This window comes from Lotus japonicus, chromosome 5 (genome assembly GCF_012489685.1).
Source record: "Lotus japonicus ecotype B-129 chromosome 5, LjGifu_v1.2".
In the NCBI taxonomy this organism is placed as follows: Eukaryota; Viridiplantae; Streptophyta; class Magnoliopsida; order Fabales; family Fabaceae; genus Lotus; species Lotus japonicus.
Window position 1 is genome coordinate 47,640,726 of NC_080045.1, and position 19,746 is coordinate 47,660,471.

Genomic DNA, 19,746 nt, shown 5'->3' on the forward strand with positions numbered 1-19,746 from the left:
TAGAGTATTAATTAAATTTTATGTTATTTTTATTGAATTTTCAAGATAAAATAACACAACATAAGAGAAGTTATATAATGGAATGACACGTGAATTTTTTTTTTATGAGAATTACCTAAGAATGACACGTCACTGAGAATTAACCTGAGAATGACACGTCACTATAGAAATTCTTCTTTTCTAATATCTATTGATATTGATATTGATCACTTAATCATCATCTTCAACCTCATACCGGTTCTCTCACCAGTGTTGGTCGAGACTTTGGGGATGCGATGGGCTCTGGGTATGGCGAAGGAGCTTGGTTTCCGGCGAGTTTAGGTCGAGACAGATTGTTTAGTGCTTTACAATTGTTGGGTGCGGCGTGAAGACGGTTTGTCGCACTTGAATGTCGTTGTTCGTGATTGTCGTTTAATGCTTTCTAATTTTGATGTTTTTAGTTTTACTTTTGTTCGTCGAAGTGGCAATGTTGCCGCGGATAAGTTGGCTTGTTTAGGGCCTGTTCGGGTGGTTGCAAGTTTCTAGTTTATGGTTTTAAAAAGTGATTTTTGAAACAAAACCTGTTCGGCTAAATTGGTGCTGAATTCAGTTTTAAGCCCATTTCAAAACAGTTTTGACTGTAATTTTAAAACAATAAAAATAGGTTTTAGGTTATTTGTTTTCTGTTTCCTCACTTTGCTCGCTGAAATCGTGCACGCATATCTCGCGCTCACGTATCTCGCTCCCTCCTTCTCTATATTACGCGCGGTTTTCCCCTTCTCGTTCTCCATTGCTGTAAGCTCCCGTCTCTCTACTGAGTGTCTTCTTCACCTTACTTTTCTTCGCTCCTTTTTATCTCTCTTTAATCCTCAGCCTTTTGTGTCTCTCTACTCTTTTCCCTCTTTTCCTAATCTGCGATATCTTCTTTGATTTTTTTTTCAACACAGAATCGAATGCAAAATATTGATACCAAGTTGATTTCAAGAATATCCCAAAAAAAATCTGCAATTTTGTATATATTCATGTATGGGTTAGCGTAATATTGATACCAAGTTGATGACAATAGAATAAGCTGTGATCTTTTTGAATAGAACTGTTGCTAATTTGGTTTTCATGTGACTTAATTGGGATTTTTTTCTGTTGCAGTTACATAGAGGAGATTTCTGCTACTGGTTAGTCTTTATCTTTTGTTCATAGTCTCTATATTAAGTTTACTTACATTAATAGAATTAGTCTCTTCTTTGGTTGAACATGCAATTCATAACTGATAAGGCATATTGAGAGTTTATTTGATCAAATTTGTGTTATGATGTCACTGATTGTAATTGTACTTTTAAGCTGCATAATATTAATGATAAGACATTTTTTACTGAACATTCAATTAGGGATATGATGATTTGCTTTCTTTTCTATTTCTAACTATGGTGATGAAACATAACGTTTTAGTTTAGGCTAGTTTCAACTATTCTTTTTTGTCTAGGCTAGGTTCTTTCTCTAAATTCTACTTTTGATAGATGGCAAATGAGAATGAAGGTGTTGGGGATGAGGTGGTTGAGGTTACAGGATGCAAAAAAGATATATGGCCTCCAAACATAGAATCCTACTTTATTGGTTTAATGGAGGAGGAAGTTAAGAAGGGTAATAGACAAACCACTACTCTAACAAGGGATGCATGGAGGCGTATCAAGGAGGAGATGAAAATCCAATTTGGCAAGGAATACACATATGATCAATTTAAGAAAAATTCAATCAACTAAGGGGAAAATGGAAGGATTTTAATAATCTGTTGAAAATGGAGACTGGACTTGGATACAACTCAGCCACTGGCAAAATTATCGCCACGGATGATGAGTGGAAGAAACTGTGTGAGGTATGTTCCAATTTGATATTTAGTTATTGTGATAAATTATTGTGTTATCATTTTACAATATACTAATGAAGTGATTTTTTTTTCTTTTTTAGAAGTACAAGTTTGCAAAGCAATTTAAGAAGAAGGGTTGCTTGAATTATGAAAAATTGTGTGTCATTTATGGGGACACTACTGCTACTGGTGCAAATCAGCACCCTTCTACCAAAAGTCCTTCAAGTAGTAATGATGATGATAGTGAAGGAGACTTTGACAAAGATGAAGATGACCAACAACCTAAAAAGAAAGCACATGTTAGTAAGGACACTAGGAAAAGGAATGCAAGAGAGAATGCTCAAGTGGCATTTGCTAATGCTATGGCAATTTTTGGAGAACATACTAAAAAGAAGATGGAGAGGATGGACAAGAGTCAGGTTGGACCATCAACTAATTCCACAGAAGCAGTTGGCCAGAGTAGTGAGCAAGATATGGAAAAAACAGTGACTTGTTAAAGGGTCCTTGAAGGACTTGAAAGCATTGATGGTGCTTCTTTTTCGAAGGCTTTGAAGTTCTTGAAAGAAGATGCTATGTGGAGAACTTTGTTTATGGAACTAAGTGATGACCGGAAGAAAGACTTTGTTCTGAATCTAGTTTAGTTTGTGATTCATTGTATTTTCTTTGCCTATGATCTTTGACATTTTGCATCTTTATGCTTTTCTTTTGATTTTGACATGTTGGATGATTGCTAGTACCTTTTGTGAACATGATGACATGGATTGTTAGAATTATTAATCTTATTTATTCATGGTGTCACTTTTTAGTTTAGACAATTAATAATTTGTATTATTCATGATCTGTTATGAAAATATTGTTTACTTGCAGGATTATGGTGATGGATGTGATAAATAAGAACTTTGTAGATGACTCTGATGATGATGAGGAAGAAGAGTTTCTAACTATTGTTGGTTTTTATATCAGCATGGAAGATAATAGTTTGTTTAAATCAACACCCCAACCTCAAAGGATTTCAAAATTGAAAGGACATGCATGGGTAGTTGAAGTATTAACTGGTCATCCAAGGAATTGTTATGATACATTTCGAATGACACCACCTCAATTCATTAAACTGTGTGATTTGTTGAAAGAAAGAAATAAATTGAAGGATACTAGGTTCTTAAGTGTTCAAGAGCAAGTTGCAATATTTCTACTCATCATCTGCCAAACAGTGCGATCTAGATTTGCAGCTGATCGATTTCAACACTCAGGGGACACTATTCATAGGCATTTCAAAAGAGTTCTAAAAGCCATTTGCTCTCTTTCCAAATACTTCATTGTTCCTCCTTCCTTTGATGAAGTTGCTCAAGAGATACGGTTCAATCCAAGATATTATCCTTTTTTCAAGGTAATTATACTAAATTATGTTTTAATGTTGTTTAAAATTATGTATTAATACTTTTTTTATTTTATAAAGCATTGTGTAGGAGCAATTGATGGTACCCATATTTCAGCGTGCATTCCAAAAGATGAGCAGATTCCATATCGTGGGAGAAAAATTGATCCGAATATCAATATGATGTGTTGTTGCTCTTTTGATATGAAGTTCACATTTGTTATGGCTGGTTGGGAGGGTACAGCAAACGACTCAAGAATTTTTTTGGAAACTATTTATAAGGCTGAGAATCGTTTTCCTTTTCCCCCGACAGGTAAATATTACATTGTAGACTCTGGATACGCCAATATGCCTGGGTTTCTCTCACCATATCGTGGAGAACGATATCACTTGCGTGATTATAGAGGTCAACGAGCACCGCAAGGACCAAAGGAGCTATTCAACTACATTCATTCTTCATTACGTAATGTGATTGAAAGGTGTTTTGGGGTCTTAAAAGCACGTTTTCCTATCTTGAAGTTCATGCTGCCATACGCATTGAAAAGACAAAAGTATATACCACTTGCATGTTGTGTTCTTCATAATTTTATTAAAATGGAGATGCAGGACGATCTTTTATTTACACAATATGCAGATGAAAATGTTCAATTAGAAGATGAAGCGGCAAATGGAAACAACAACACAGAGGAACATGTGCCACCACAGGTGACTACAACATCTTTTCGTCAAATGGCTACATTTCGAGATCGTTTGGCTCAACGATTATGGGATGCAACTAATGCAACATTGTAGCTATATTGGAGTGAATTTGAAAAACTATGGTATTTCGTTAGCCTTATGTACTTTTCTCTTTCTTGGATCGTTAACAGTTTATGAATTTCTTTAAGTGTCATTACAATAATTTATCTATAAATTTGAAAAGCAAATGTGGTAAGAAATATTCTATGAGAAGCAGTGTTGTGGTGGCTCTCGTGTAGACTAGAAATATTGGTTGTGTTGTGATTTATGGGCATTCAGGGTAGTTGATTTTTCCCCATTAGGAGGAATTTGTAGTCATATTATGTATGTCAATTACATAAAATCTTTGGTGTGTCCAATCATTTTATGATATCAGAAGTGAACTTCAGTACTGATATACACAAGTATTTGGTTCCCTTTAGATTTAATCACTAGTCTAGTATTTTAATGTGATGCTGCAAACTTTTCATGTACTATATATCAAGGCAAACCTCATAGGAAACTGTTCATATTTGTATTATATTTTGATATATTTTATAAACTTTATTATTAATATTATTATTTTTCATTTTTTATTAGTTTCTTTTGTAGTCTTTTTTTGCATTTCACCTTTACGTATTTTTTATTATTTCATAATATAATTTAAAATTTTTAGTAATTACATTGTTTAAATTGTAAATTATATAACTTATTTAATTTTTAGTATTTTTTTATTACTTTTATGTTTCAGTTGGTTTCTTAAAAAAATGTTTAATATACGATACTGTATGTAAAGCAGTTTCATCATCTCAAGTTTGCAACACTTTTTTGAATTTAAAAACCAAAAAGCTATCAATCAAAAAATCAAAACTAAAAACTGTTTTTGGTTTGTAGAAATTTTGAAACTCAAAACTGAAAACCACCCCGAACGGGGCCTTAGCTTTTCGTTTGGGTTGTATGGTTTGGATTGAGGAGGCTCCGCCGGAGATTGATGATGTTCTTGCCTCTATGGCTACTTCTTAATTTTATGAAATCGAGTTTTTTTAAAAAAAAAAAAAAACTCATCTTCATCTTCATCCTCAATCTCACCTTCTTCTATCATCATTTTTAAAAAACAAAACAAAAAATCTCCAAATCTTCATCCAAAAATAACTATTCCTATTTGTAACCAACATACCCCTAATTTTCATTCACATTCCAAAATTTCCCCCAATCTCTGAATCAATCTGTTACTTTCCATTGCCGCGGTGGTGGAGCCGGTCGAACTGGCGAAGGTTCTCAACGTGCGTGTCTTACTGTTCTGGATCTTTGCTCATTTTTATTTATTTGGGATTTGAAAATAGTTGTGTACAGTGCAATTTTCTTATCCATGATTGACTTGTTTTTTTCAACTTCTTGCAATTCAGATTGTACAGTGCAATTTACTTATCTATGTTGTTCTTTCGTGGAAGCATAAACTTGGGTCTTTGGTGACAGGGGAAGGTAATGATGACTGAAGGTTTGAATTTTGGGTTAGATTAAGATTTGGGTATTTTAATCAGATCTAAATTTGTGTATTTTTGGTTAGAAATTTCTAATTTTGGGGTTTTATTTAGATTTGGGGTTTTTGTTTGGAAAAGAGATTAAATGAAAAAGATGATTTGAGAGATGAATTTTTTTTTTTTCTGGGTAAGATGATGAAGATGGTTTCATTTTTTATATTTATTTTTTATGAATTCAGAGTTTTAAATTTTTTAGGGACTAAATTGACATAATAAAATGTTAGTCATTGATAACATGTCAAGTCAATGTGGTAAAAATGGTGACGTTTGGACTTTTCCGTCTGAGGACCAAGGGAAAACTCAATCAAGGACTAACTTGACCGACGACGACATATTCAGGGACGAAAAAAGACCATTTCCAAAGTATGAGGACTGGTCCGTCATAAGTGTACACAGTCAAGGACCAAAATTGACTGTTTACTCTTTATAAAAACTTGAACTTTAAACCTTTTCATTCACTCGCTTCTCTTTTTATAAACATACCATCTTCCATTATTTTGTCGGTATCTCTTGTTTCCGTGTCTAAATTCATCTTTCTTCAATTTCTGCTAGCTTCGTTTACTGTTGTGGATATACAAATGCTCCTGTGACCCTCAAAATTGCCCAGGGATTCTTCAATTTTTGGGTTTCTTCCCTCTCTCCAAAGGAAGGAGCCAGACCAGGAGCCGGGCGGTGGCTCAGCCGCTGATGTTTGGTACATGTGGGAATTTATAAGCACCTCAGCTATTGTGGGCTTTCTAATCCTATAGCATTGTTGTATTGTGGATCTAGGTTTCAATCATGGAGGAGGGATAGGAAATGCACCACGGCACGGACGAAGATGAACGTGGATGAGAGGAGAAATTAAGGATTAGATTAAAAAATTTGTCCCAAATCAACTTGAAATGTTTAAAATCAACTTCAGTAAGGTTAAAATTAATTTGAAAATCAGAAAGTATGGGACATATCATGTGAGAGGAGTGTGTTATTGCGAGAGGTGAGAACATTAAATTACAGCTGTTGGATTATTACATACGGTTCAGAATTCTTGATTTAAATAAACCTGGCACGTGACCTTTCTTTCCCGATGCTCCCTATTCTCCTTTGTTTCCCACTCTCTCAACCCAGCTTCATACACAGCAAAATCAAATGGTCAAAATTATCAAGCAAATACAATCTGCGAGTGAAGCAGTGGAGGAGAAATCGCAAAAGAACCCGGATATCCAGCAATAATCAAGATCTTGGAAAACAATTGGAATTCCACCTCAAATCCTAATTCTAATATAACGAGTGAAAGAAAAAATTATGCGAGACACAGAATAAGAGGATCAAGGTTCCGGAGAAGGGGTGGATGCAGTGTGCAATAGTGAGGATGAGGCACGGTTTGATGAGATTGAGATTGGATGGGTTACTAGGTGCGTTGCACTGTGAGAAAAAAAAGGTCACGTGCCCAATTTATTTGAATTAAGAAATCTGAACCGCATAAAATAATCCAAGGACAGTAATTTAATGTTCACACCTCTCACAATTACACATTCCTCTCACTTGATATGCCTCCCAGAAAGAAAACTTTTTCTAAAAAAGTAATTGTATTTTTAACATAAAATTTATAACATAAATATTTTGAGGACTAATTTAAGAATTTTATAAATTAAAATGACATGGCACATTTTTACACTTGTAAGAGAAACAACATTATAATCCTCTCTCCCCAACCAACGTGTAACTAGGGATGATTTCTGTTATTGGTTGTAAAAAAATTTATTATTTTCAATTCGTTGCGCTCTTCATGATAATGTTTTCGATCCTATTGTTTATAAATAATCCATATCAATGTTTGTGTTTATACTAATAATGAGATAATTCAATATTTATCAATAAGATACTCATCAAACACTGAAATTTAATATAGTGTTACAAATTGTAGTTTGTAATATGGGGTTGTCTAAATGATCCATGATAAAGTTTGGGTTAAATAACCCACCATCCAAATCACATTAGAGATAAGTGAGTTGGAATTGTAATATTCTACGAAGTTTCATCATTTGGTAATTACATAACTGATAACTACAATTATTTTATGATACTGAAAAGCACATGCATGCATTCATATGGGATTTGGATGAATGCAATCTATTATATTATCACGATGAGCGCAAAAAATTAAAATTGATTTTTTTTTCAACCAAAAATGCACTTTCTTCCCTAGTAAATGTGGTTTTTCTTTTCCGTCCCAGTAAATAATTTACTGATGGCTTTTACCGATGCCCTTAACCCATAGTAACATATTGACAGAATGGTTGTCAGTATTTTACCGACGGACAAGACCTTTGATAACGTTCCAACGGTTATATCCGTTGGTAAAATACCGACGTTTTCCCAAAAAATGTCCGTATATATTACCAATGAGTGTTTTAACGACGGATTATTTATTGTTAGTCATCGCCATCGTAATTTCTCATTACCAATGGTTTTACAATGTCAATTCATATTTTTCTTGTAGTGTCAACTCTCATCATTATCATTTCTCTTAAAACGATATGAGTTTTATATTTTAAGATTAACTAGTAAAATTAAAAATCATCTAATTTTGTAAACGGATCTTAATTTATTTAAAAGTGATTAATGAAAATATATTGAACATCCATTTTAAAAAGTAAATAATACCAATAATTTTGATGGTTTAATATCTATTTTGAAAAAGTTATTAAAATAAAAAATATTGACGGGAATATTATGATAATATGATTCATTGGAATAAAAATGACAAAATATCCAACCGAATACAAGAGTTAAAGCAAATGGGCATATTATAAACCCAGACCTCATCCACCAAGTTAAAGAAGACTCTAAGAACTTTGTTAAGGTATGAGCTACCTTATTTGCATCCCATAAACATGACTAAAAGAAACAGAGATAAACTCTAGAATCATGCTTCTGATATCCTGAATAAGCATAGCCTGGCCATTTAAAGCTCGAACCACACCTTCTGAATCTGACTCCACCCAAAGCGGCCTATACCCATGTTCCAACGCCAGTATCAAGCCCCTCTTAACCAGGGAACAAAAAAAATTTGCCTTTATTTTCCTATATAATTTTTTTTAACCCTCTAAAAATTTTAAATTATACTAGTAGACTAAGTTTTGCACTTATTTGCACCAAAACCCACTTATTTGTATGAACTATGACTTGTATACTTCCTGATGTATAAACATATTAGAGTTGTTTTTAATTATATTTTTATCGATGTGTTTATTTAAAAAATTTGAACCCCCCTGACCCCGGGTCCTGGATCCGCCCCTGCTCTTAACTCCCATGGCTTTTGAAAACTTGATACCCAAACCAAAGCAACAGTGTAAGGAAGAAGCAAGACACACCTCCCCGTCTGAGTTACGCAGCATAATACCATTCTTCCACTACCCATTCACTTCCGTTGCATCCACATTCAACTTCACCGTTCCTTACTGCGGTGGTTTCCACTGCTTATCCGAAGGGGGTTGGTGGCACACAGGTGTTGTCCCAGCGCAGATCGAGCCATGCACCTGAAAATCCTGGAGCTCCACCAACGCCGCTTCTGCTGATTTCCTCTCGTCCAACAGTCTCTCCTTAAAACAGAGAAGATTGCAAGCTCGCCATATATAGTGAGTAGCACAATGCACGAACCCATTCAGTATACTCTGTGGGAGCCAAAAGAATGATGGAGCACAACCATGAGACAAAATCAGCATCAACTTCAGCACTCCATACAATCCCAAGTCACGACCTAAACCAAAACTTCTTGCTCCAAAAACAATCCTTAACACACATGATCCACAGTCTCCTCTATACCATGGCATCTCGGACACCACCCCGATTCCATAACTTCTTATGCGCAGGGACTGCACCGTGAAGAATTCGCCAAATAAAATGAGCTTGACGCGAAAAAATACTCAACTTCCATAGATTACACGCGGTAACAGATGAACCACACGAAGAATCCAAATGCTCCCAATCCTTAATACACATATATGCCGACTTCACGTGGAAGAAACCAGTGCTCGTGGCCAGCCATTATCCCCCCGAGTACATAATAGAGGGATTTGTAAGATAATTTCAATGGGTGATTTTCATTGATAAAATACATTGTATATATAGATACAATAGAGTTGACCTAGGCTAGTAATTATAGATAAATCTAAGCCTAATTACAAGAAAATCATAATGACATAATATTCTATCACACCCCCGCAGTCGAAGCGGGAGGTTCACTGACGCTGAGACTGGAGCGAAAGTCATCAAATAGAACCCGAGGAAGGCCTTTGGTGAAGATGTCTGCAATCTGGTGACGAGAGGGAACATGAAGGATACGTGCCTGACCACGGGCGACCTTCTCGCGAACAAAGTGAATGTCCATCTCAATGTGTTTAGTGCGCTGATGCTGGACAGGATTGCCGGATAGGTAGATGGCACTAACATTATCACAATAGACCAAAGTAGCCTGAGAAAGAGGAATGTGAAGCTCTAAAAGCAAGTTGCGTAGCCAACATGATTCAGAAACCACATTAGCGACGCCTCGGTACTCAGCCTCAGCACTAGATCGAGAAAGCGTGGGTTGTCTCTTGGACGACCAGAAAATGAGGTTGTCGCCGAGAAATACACAGTAGCCAGAAGTAGACCGACGAGTGTCGGGACATCCACCCCAATCTGCATCGGTGAATGAAATAAGCTTCTCGATAGGAGAAGGATAGAGATGCAAGCCAAACTGTAAGGTGCCCTGAACATAACGCAGGATGCGCTTCAGTGCTAGCATATGCTCGGTGCGGGGGGCATGCATGTGAAGGCACACCTGCTGAACAACATAAGAGATGTCAGGACGGGTAAATGTGAGATACTGTAAAGCCCCAGCAAGACTCCGATATAAAGTAGGGTCATCACACGGAGTACCAGCGGTGTGTGGCTGCAAGCCTGCAACACAGCAAACACGAAGGGGACAGGACCTGGAGGGGACCGACGGCGCGGGCTGCACTGGGTTGGGCGGCGGCGCGGCGGAGGAACGGTGGTTGAGCGGTGGACACGCGAGCTCGGGAGTGCGATGCGGAGGGAAGATCTGCACAGGGAGAGAGAGAGCTCGATAGTGAGGGAGAAACCCAGCACGCTTGGGCTCGCAGCGGTGGTGCGAGCGGCCGGCGGCGGCTCTGGAAGAGAGGAGCGGCGGCGGGCGGCGCGGGGGAGACAGCGGCTGACGGTGGGGAAGAAAAGAGAGGGAGGCAGCGGCTGCTATAGGGAAAGAAAGGAGAGAAAGAAATTAGATAAGGAAAAGAAATTAGGTTAGGATCTTTTGTGCTCTTGATACCATGTAAGATAATTTCAATGGGTGATTTTCATTGATAAAATACATTGTATATATAGATACAATAGAGTTGACCTAGGCTAGTAATTACAGATAAATCTAAGCCTAATTACAAGAAAATCATAATGACATAATATTCTATCAGGATTCTCAAGATTTTGTCAGCTTCAAAGGGAAGGAAGATGCTACTCACCAGATCAGAATTCCAAGATAAATTGTCCCTATTAATAAGCTGGTACACATGAGAAAAGTCACAAGAAACCGGTTTAGGAGACCAAATTAAGTTTGTGACCACTTTGGGCTGGTAACCAAGGGTCTTCCCACACACGTATTTGGAAATTGGAAGCCATCACCAACCGTCCAAAAGCTCCCCCTCTTGATACCCAAGCTAGCCTGTTGGATGCTTCTCCATGTGTAGCTAGGCATCAAAAACCCGGTTGAGCATGCATCAAATGTGTCCTTGGAAAATAGCGAGCCTAATTCAAATACCTAGCCATCAAGGAAGTGCATGGAACTTCATGAGAAAAAAAGTTAATCATGAAATACAAGATTTAATATTCTAATTTTTTTAGTGTATTAAATAACTCTCACAATTCTGACATGGGTGTGGTGGAGGGCAAAAGTCTTTTCAAGAGTGCGTCTCATAAAAATTGAACACGCGACCTAAGTGTTCAAACAACCACTCTACTACTATATGACCGGAACATGTTGGTTTCAATACTCTAATTTAATAGTATGTTATTATATATCGTCATATTCAATTTTTTTTAAGTTATATTGATTTTAAAATCTTATTATTGAAACAATTTAAATTTTAATACAATTTTATTTTGAGTCAAATTGGAAATATTATTGGGAGTATATTAATATCTTTGAATTCAAATAAAATTCTTTCCAATTTTACAAATATTATTTAAAATAATTTCCTATTTTAAAATAATGTTATTTGGAGTCAACATTGTTGTTGCAATTAATTTCAAAAAATATAGTTTTTTTTTGAAATCATCAAAAAATATTGTTGATGTAATTATAATATGTCCTCAAATTTAGGTCGAATTCTATTGTATGGTATACGAGTTTATTTTTTTAAATTAATCTTTGTTTTTTAAATACTAGGTGTGATGGAGTGATAACTCTCCGCATCACTTTCAAAAATATAAAAATTACTCTCCGCATCCTTTAACCATTATGTGAGGTTTGATTTTCACTCTTGAGAATGAAACATATTTTGTGGTAAGTTGTCAGCCGCTTAGTACGAGCACTCTTGATATCAATAAAATTAAAATCAAATCAAATTTTTTAATAAAAAGTTGATTAATCTCCTAATTTCATAAAAAAACAATATGTCTCTGTCTCTTCCACTGAGACAATCATGTTTCAAACGGTAGGACAACTATGGCTATGTTTGGCACGCCTAGCTGATAGCTGAAAATCTAGCTGAAAGTTGATAAGCTAGCTGAAAACTCAAAATCTACATAATTGGAACAAAAGTGTTCGGCAAAACTGGTTGTTGAATAAGCTGAAATTGTAAAATGACATAAAATGACATACTTAACATTACTTTATTTTCACATTAATACCTATATGATATTAATATTAAAATTAGGCTTATATATGTTGGAGGTCCCTCTAAAATAGGGGTACTTTGGTTTAGGCCCTTACAAAACATTTTCTTTGGAATACACCCTTATTTTGAAAATAATAGTTAGCTTTAAGCCCCTGCCGTTAACAACCATTTAAAAAAAAATGTTAAGTGCTGAGCTGGCAATGGATGGTCACTTCTCTCTCATACCTAGCTATCCATCTCATATTCCACCTCATATATTATTTTCCATTTAATTTTAATTATTAAATTAAATTTTAGAAAGGAAAAAAATTCCAGCAGCCACCGAAACCCTCTTCTTCTCGCTCCCTCTTGTGCTCATTGTCCACGGCCACCACATTGTCTCCTCCATCATCCATCGCCCCCTCCTCTTCTTCACCATGGCCACTTTGCTCAAAATTCCATAGATGGTCACGACTTCGTTCATAATCTGATCAAATTTTGTAGAGATCCTTCAAGGCCACAACCCAGATTTCAAGATCCCCACTCATGCATCTCATAGTCGATCATCACCATCATCACGCACACCATCATCGAAATCGTCATCATCATCGAAATCGTCGATCTCCAACCCCAAATTGCGGAGTCGTCGATCTAGAACGCCATCGTCATGTCGTTGGCTTAAAGGATGGTGAGAGGCGTTGTAGATCCTATTTCTCTTGATTGATTTTGGATCAGAGATTTTCAGGGGTTTGTTGGATTTGTGGGGTTGTTGTTTTTGAATTTTTCATCTTCAACCTTCTCAATCTCATTCGAGTCTCCTTAAGGTGGCGGTTGTGAGAAGATGCAGAACGAAGTGTGGTGGTTGCTGCTAGGGTTTCGTAAGAGGAATGGACGTAAGTATTAAATAAATATTAAACTCAGGACAAATATTCACAACTAAGCTTGGGGGTGGCGAACCTGAGTTCGAATCCTACCCAGGATATATTTTTTTATGATTTTTGACATTTGCACTATATGCCTCCATAGTCTGCCACGTCAGCGTCCGTTAGCTGAGTCAGCATCATTTAGACGGAACATAACGACAGGGGCTTACAGTTTTTAGGGAGACCTCCAACATATTTAAGCATTAAAATTATTATAAGTATTTTAATTTCACTCAAGTTATTTATCATCTTAAAAATATATTATCAATATTTACTTATTTAACTTTCTATATTTTTATTAAATTAAATAGAATAAAACAAATAATTTGTAATATAAAATTGTTTTATTCCAAAGATGTGCGGGAACGGTGAGCATATGAGACAAGTGTGATAACTGATAAGTAAATAGGTTTAGGCTATGTTTGGCACTCCTAGCTGATAAGCTAGATGAAAGCTGAAAAGCTAGCTGATAGCTGAAAAGCTAGCTAAAAGCTTAAAGTTGAAAAGCTAGTTGAAAGCTAATAGCTGAAAGCTGAAAAGCTACCTAATTGGAACAAAAGTGTTTGGCAAAACAAGCTGAAATTGTAAAATGACATAAAAGGACATACTTATATAATTTATATTTAACATTACTTTATTTTCACATTAATACATATATGATATTAATATCAAAATTATTATAAATATTTTAATTTCACTCAAGTTATTTATCATCTTAAAAATATAATATTAATTTTTACTTATTTAATTTTCTATATTTTGATTAAATTAAATAGAAGAAAACAAATAATTTATAATTTATAATATAAAATTATTTGTGTTATTTTAAAGTAGTAATTATTTGTGTGCGGGAATGGTGTATATATAAGACAAGTGTGATAACGGATAAGTAAATAGGTTTAGTAAAAAATAAATAAGGCTAAAGGTGGAATTTTAATAAAATAATAAGGATAAAAATGAGAATATATTTAATAAGCTATATGCTTTAAGCTACCTGAGATAGCTTATAGCTTAAAGCTTTAAGCTACTGAAATAAGCTCATTCACCAAACACTTTTATAGATCTTTTAAGCTAGTCAAATAAGGTTTAAACTAGTCAAATAAGCTATAAGCTAGCTGAAATGACATGTCAAACATAGCCTTAGTAAAAAACATATAGGCTATGTTTGGCATGTTTAGCTGATAAGCTAGCTGAAAGCTGAAAAGCTAGCTGAAAGCTTATAAGCTAGCTGATAGCAGAAAGCTGATAAGCTAGCTGAAAGCTGATAGCTGAAAGCTGAAAAGCTACGTGATTGAAACAAAAGTGTTTGGTAAAACGAACTGTTAAACAAGCTGAAATTGTAAAACGATATAAAAGGATATACTTGTATAATTATTTTTATATTTAACATTACTTTATTTTCACGTTAATACATATATGTTATTAATCTTAAAATTATTATCACTTTAAATATTTTATTAACTCAAGTTATTCATCATCTTAAAAATATAATATTGATTTTTACTTATTTTTATTAATATAATATTTTTAGTACTTATGATGCGCAGCGGTGTGGCGGGAACTGTATACGTAAGTGTGAGGGGAAAATATGTTTAGTGTTTTTATAAATATACAAGGGTAATGGTGGAATTTAAATAAAATAATAATGATAAAAATGAGAATAAATTTAATAAGCTATAAGCTACCTGAGATAGCTTATAGCTTAAAGCTTTAAGCTACTGAAATAAGCTCATTCACTAAACACTTTTGAAGAGCTTTTAAGCTAGTCAAATAAGCTTTAAGCTAGTCAAATAAGCTATAAGCTAGCTGAAATGACATGCCAAACATAGCCATAAGGCTAAAGGAAGAATTTTAATAAAAGAATAAGGATAAAAATGAGAATATATTTAATAAGCTATAAGCTTTAAGATACCCAAGATAACTTATAGCTTTAAGCTTCTGAGATAAGCTTGGAATGGGCGGGACATAAAGGATACTTATTAACAATTGCCCGCCCAAATCGAGTAATCAGATGAACGAAAGACACCTTGACGGGATTCACGGAACAACATCGAATCCCGCCCTTCCTTTAGACAGGCCCACACGCCAGCTGGAAGATTCATTTAGATTTGTCTTATATGCATAAAGACTTGGGCACCGGTTGTCAGGTCCAAGTACAGTAAAAGTCCACATCATGATCACTTCCTCTATAAAAGGAGAGGTCAACACCTTGTAAAAAGTACCTTTTGAACATTTAATGAGAATATTCCTTTTATGATATTTTTAGTACTCTGCTAGGGTTTACTTTCTGTCAGTCTTCTACGTCAGATCTCCCTAGTATAGAACATTGGCGTCGTCTGTGGGTCTTACCTCGATCTACAACTTGACGTAAACGATGAGCTCTAAGATCCATGGAAACCCGTTCGTGTGGCGTGGGCCGCCGAGATCATCGCCGGAGGGGGGTGGTCGTCACGGCGGCCGCGGCGGCGGACGACACAACAACCATGCAGTACCTCAAGAGCCGGAGCAGGAGGCTTCTTCGAAGGGGTTCACTCGGTGGCACAGTCACCGGTGTCGTTGGTGAATGCTGCTCCGGGAAGACCTTCAGATCTGATCGCTAGATCAGATCCTGGAGTCAGGCGATGATCAGCGCCGCCTGAATACGTGAATCAGGACGACTTCAAAAATAGCGTTCCGAGAAAAGCACCAGAAGTAGTGACGGGAATCACTCCGGCGGCCTTGCAACAAATGTTGGATACTTTGCAAAAAGTACAAAGCCAGAACGAGCAGTTGCAAGCCCAGGTGGAGTATTTAACCCAACGACAAGACTATAAGCAAGAACAACGGCTCGAGGCTGAGGATGTTGTCGAGTTCCAGCCTTTTGTTCCCGCCATCACACGGGTGGGTATACCAAAGCACCTGCAGACCATGGCACTGGACGCCTTCTCTGGCGACGCTGATCCTATGGAACACTTGAGATATTTCAACACTAAAATGGTGATCGGCGGGGCAACGGATGCGGTAAAGTGTCGATTGTTGCCTTCTACGTTTAAAGGCATGGCGATGCAGTGGTTCATTAGACAACCTCCCTTCTCCATCGATAATTTCACCGATCTATCTACTAAGTTTCTGACTCAATTTTCCGCCAATAAAACCACAAAAGCAACAATGTTTGATCTTATCAGCATACATCAGCAACTAGGGGAAAAGTTAAAAACCTACATGGCACGCTTCAGCAAGATGGCAGTTCAGTTGGAGGAGGACAATCTGGACGTATGTTTGGCATCTTTCAAAAATGGTCTCTGAGCGGGTGATTTGAATCGGGACTTAACGAGGTGACCAGCAAAAGACATGATGGACCTTCGTGCCCGTGTTCAGGAATTCATATTAATTGAGCAAGATGATCAGAAAAAACAAGAAAGAGAGGAAGGACGCAAGCAAGCCCAATCCGGCGGGGTGTCACAGGATAAACCTAAGGCGGGGAAGGAAACCAGGGTAGCACAAACCCCCCGTGTACCAAGACCGGGACCATATCAAAACTCCAAACCAGGATTTCAAAATACATGGCACAGAAATTCTCAAGGTCCCACTGCAGCCACAACTGGTCAGCATGGTGCTTCGCCAGCTCCAGTTCCACTTACCAAGTTGAATGCACCCTTAAGCACCATTTTAAGGGCAGTTGGGCAAACAAACGTTGTGCAGTACCCACCACCACCACGGCGGCCGCCAGCTAATGTAGATACCAATAGGTGGTGCGAGTACCACAAAGCGTTGGGGCATACGACAGATAATTGTTGGAACTTGAGGCGGGAAATTGATCGTTTGATTAAGGCTAGCCATTTGGCAAATTTCGTTAAAGACACAACAACGCCAGAGGCCGCTAAGATGACTCAAGGGGACAAAGGCAAAGGGAAGGAGATAGTTGAAGAGTTGGGCGATCCTGTTGGGGAATGCTCATCTATTGCAGGAGGATTCGACGGGGGTGCAATTTCAAGTAAGGCTAGAAAACGCTATGTGGCGACAATACACTCAGTACAGGAGGCGAACGAAGGTGAGTGTTGGGTGAATCATTCCCCTATTATATTCACACCTCAGGATTTTGCGCATGTGATCCCCCATGACAACGATCCAATTGTGGTAACAATCAGGGTTAACAATTATGTGACGAAGAAAGTATTTTTAGACTAGGGATCTTCGGCGGATATCATTTATGGAGACGCATTTGATCGCCTGGGGTTAAAGGAATCCGATTTGAGGCCATATAAAGGAACCTTGGTAGGATTTACAGGGGACCGTGTCAATGTGCGGGGATATGTGGAAATACCAACTGCTTTTGGAGAAGGGGAGTTTGTTAAGAAATTTCAAGTAAAGTACTTAGTCTTGGCGTGCAGAGCCAACTACAATGTACTCTTGGGGCGAGACACCCTCAACAAGATCTGTGCGGTCATTTCAACTGCTCACTTAACTGTCAAGTATCCAGCCTGTAATGGGAAGGTCGGGATACTGCGCGTAGACCAGAATGCAGCAAGAGAGTGCTATTTACGAAGCGTGACGCTTTATGGACGAAAGGCCGCCAAGGAAAGTCATCGAATTACAGAAATCTTTCCACAAGAAGGATTTAGTTTAGATCCAAGAGATGATGTTGATGATTTTCGCCCACAACCTCTGGAAGAAACCAAGCAGGTGCAAGTTAAGGACAAGTTCTTAAAGATTGGTAGCAGTTTAACAAAAGAGCAAGAGGAAAGAGTAATCACCCTTCTAGGTGATAATTTGGATCTCTTTGCATGGACCATCAATGATGTGCCAGGGATTGACCCCAATGTGATCACTCATAAATTGGTCATACGACCAGGGGCGACCCCAGTCATCCAACCAAGGCGAAGAATGAGTGATGAAAAGAACAAGGCCGTACAATTAGAGGCTGAGAAACTAATCAAGGCTCGCTTCATCCGTGAGGTACAGTACCCAAAGTGGCTCGCCAATGTGGTAATGGTCAAAAAAGCCAATGGAAAGTGGCGAATGTGCACGGACTACACAAGCTTGAACAAAGTGTGCCCCAAAGATTCGTATCCACTTCCCAATGTTGATAAACTTGTGGATGGAGCTTCCGGGAATGAACTTTTAAGTCTCATGGAGGCTTACTCGGGCTATAATCAAATTATGATGCATCCCTCGGACGAGGAAAGTACAGCATTTATGACCAATCATGCGAATTATTGTTACAAGACAATGCCTTTTGGTTTGAAGAATGCAGGAGCTACGTACCAACGGCTCATGGATAAAATTTTTTCAAGACAAGTGGGCAGGAATATGGAGGTATATGTGGATGACATGATTGTAAAGTCCGCCAAGGCTGGTGATCACGGCGGCGATCTTATGGAGGCATTTACTCAATTAAGAAAATATCAAATGAAGTTAAATCCTGAGAAATGTTCGTTTGGGATTCAAGGGGGAAAATTTTTGGGCTTTATGATAACATCAAGAGGGATTGAAGTAAACCCAGATAAAGGCAAGGCGATCTTAGAAATGAAAAGTCCAACAAGCGTCAAGGAAGTACAGCGATTAACAGGACGCATGGCGGCTTTAGCACGTTTCTTGCAAATGGCGGGAGACAAAGCGGCTCCTTTCTTCAATTGTTTAAAAAAGAATTCCAAGTTCCAATGGACAGAGGAATGCGAGCAAGCTTTTTCCAAGTTGAAAGAAACATTGGCAATGTTGCCAGTACTATCCAAACCTACGCCAGGCGTTCCTCTGATGCTCTACCTGGCTGTCACAGACAGGGCGGTCAGCACAGTGTTACTTCAGGAAGAAGGAAAACAACAGAAGATTATATATTTTGTAAGTCACACCCTGCAAGGCGCTGAACTGTGATACCAAAAAATTGAAAAGGCGGCTTTGGCGATTCTGAAAACAGCAAGGCGCCTCAGGCCTTATTTCCAAAGTTTCCAAGTCAAAGTTAAAACTGATGTTCCCTTAAGGCAAGTACTTCAAAAGCCTGATTTATCCGGGCGATTGGTTAGCTGGTCAGTTGAATTATCGGAATACGATATACAATATGAGCCAAGGGGCCAAGTCACAGTCCAAAGTTTGATCGACTTCGTGGCGGAATTAACGCCCACAGAAGGCGAAAAGACTCAAGGAGAATGGGTCCTATCTGTGGATGGATCCTCAAATAACACTGGAAGCGAGGCTGGGATAACAATTGAAAGTCCAGATAAAATGATCATTGAACAGTCTCTAAAATTCGAGTTCAAGGCGAGCAACAATCAATCTGAATATGAGGCTCTGATCGTCGGCTTAAGACTAGCCATTGAGTTGGGGGTCAAGAAGTTATTTATCAAAGGAGATTCGCAGTTAGTGGTTAAGCAGGTGAAAAGCGAAAATCAGGTAAAGGATCCGCAACTTTCCAAATACTTGGAAGTGGTGCGCAGATTGATGATGGAGGTCAAAGATGTTAAAATAGAACATGTCCCGAGGGGACAAAATGAGAGGGCTAATGTGTTAGCAAAATTAGCAA

The 19,746-nt window shown here is 37.5% G+C and overlaps 1 protein-coding gene across 5 annotated transcripts; it reads left to right on the plus strand.

Annotated features, from left to right (window-relative positions):
* The first annotated feature begins 679 nt into the window (after nucleotides 1–679).
* Nucleotides 680–4,247, plus strand: LOC130716563 (protein ANTAGONIST OF LIKE HETEROCHROMATIN PROTEIN 1-like). Of its 5 annotated transcripts, none has more exons than XM_057566527.1 (5): nucleotides 681–774; nucleotides 1,126–1,151; nucleotides 1,494–1,849; nucleotides 1,942–3,227; nucleotides 3,297–4,247. In XM_057566527.1, exons 4-5 carry the CDS (start codon nucleotides 2,685–2,687, stop codon nucleotides 4,005–4,007), a joined length of 1,254 nt encoding a protein of 417 aa, XP_057422510.1. In that variant the 5' UTR covers nucleotides 681–774; nucleotides 1,126–1,151; nucleotides 1,494–1,849; nucleotides 1,942–2,684; the 3' UTR covers nucleotides 4,008–4,247. The 5 variants fall into 5 exon arrangements, 4 of the variants coding, with proteins under 4 accessions (XP_057422509.1, XP_057422510.1, XP_057422511.1 ...); XM_057566528.1 differs by having other exon boundaries at nucleotides 683–774; nucleotides 1,543–1,849; XM_057566526.1 differs by having other exon boundaries at nucleotides 680–774; nucleotides 1,126–1,849.
* Nucleotides 4,248–19,746: the final 15,499 nt, after the last annotated feature.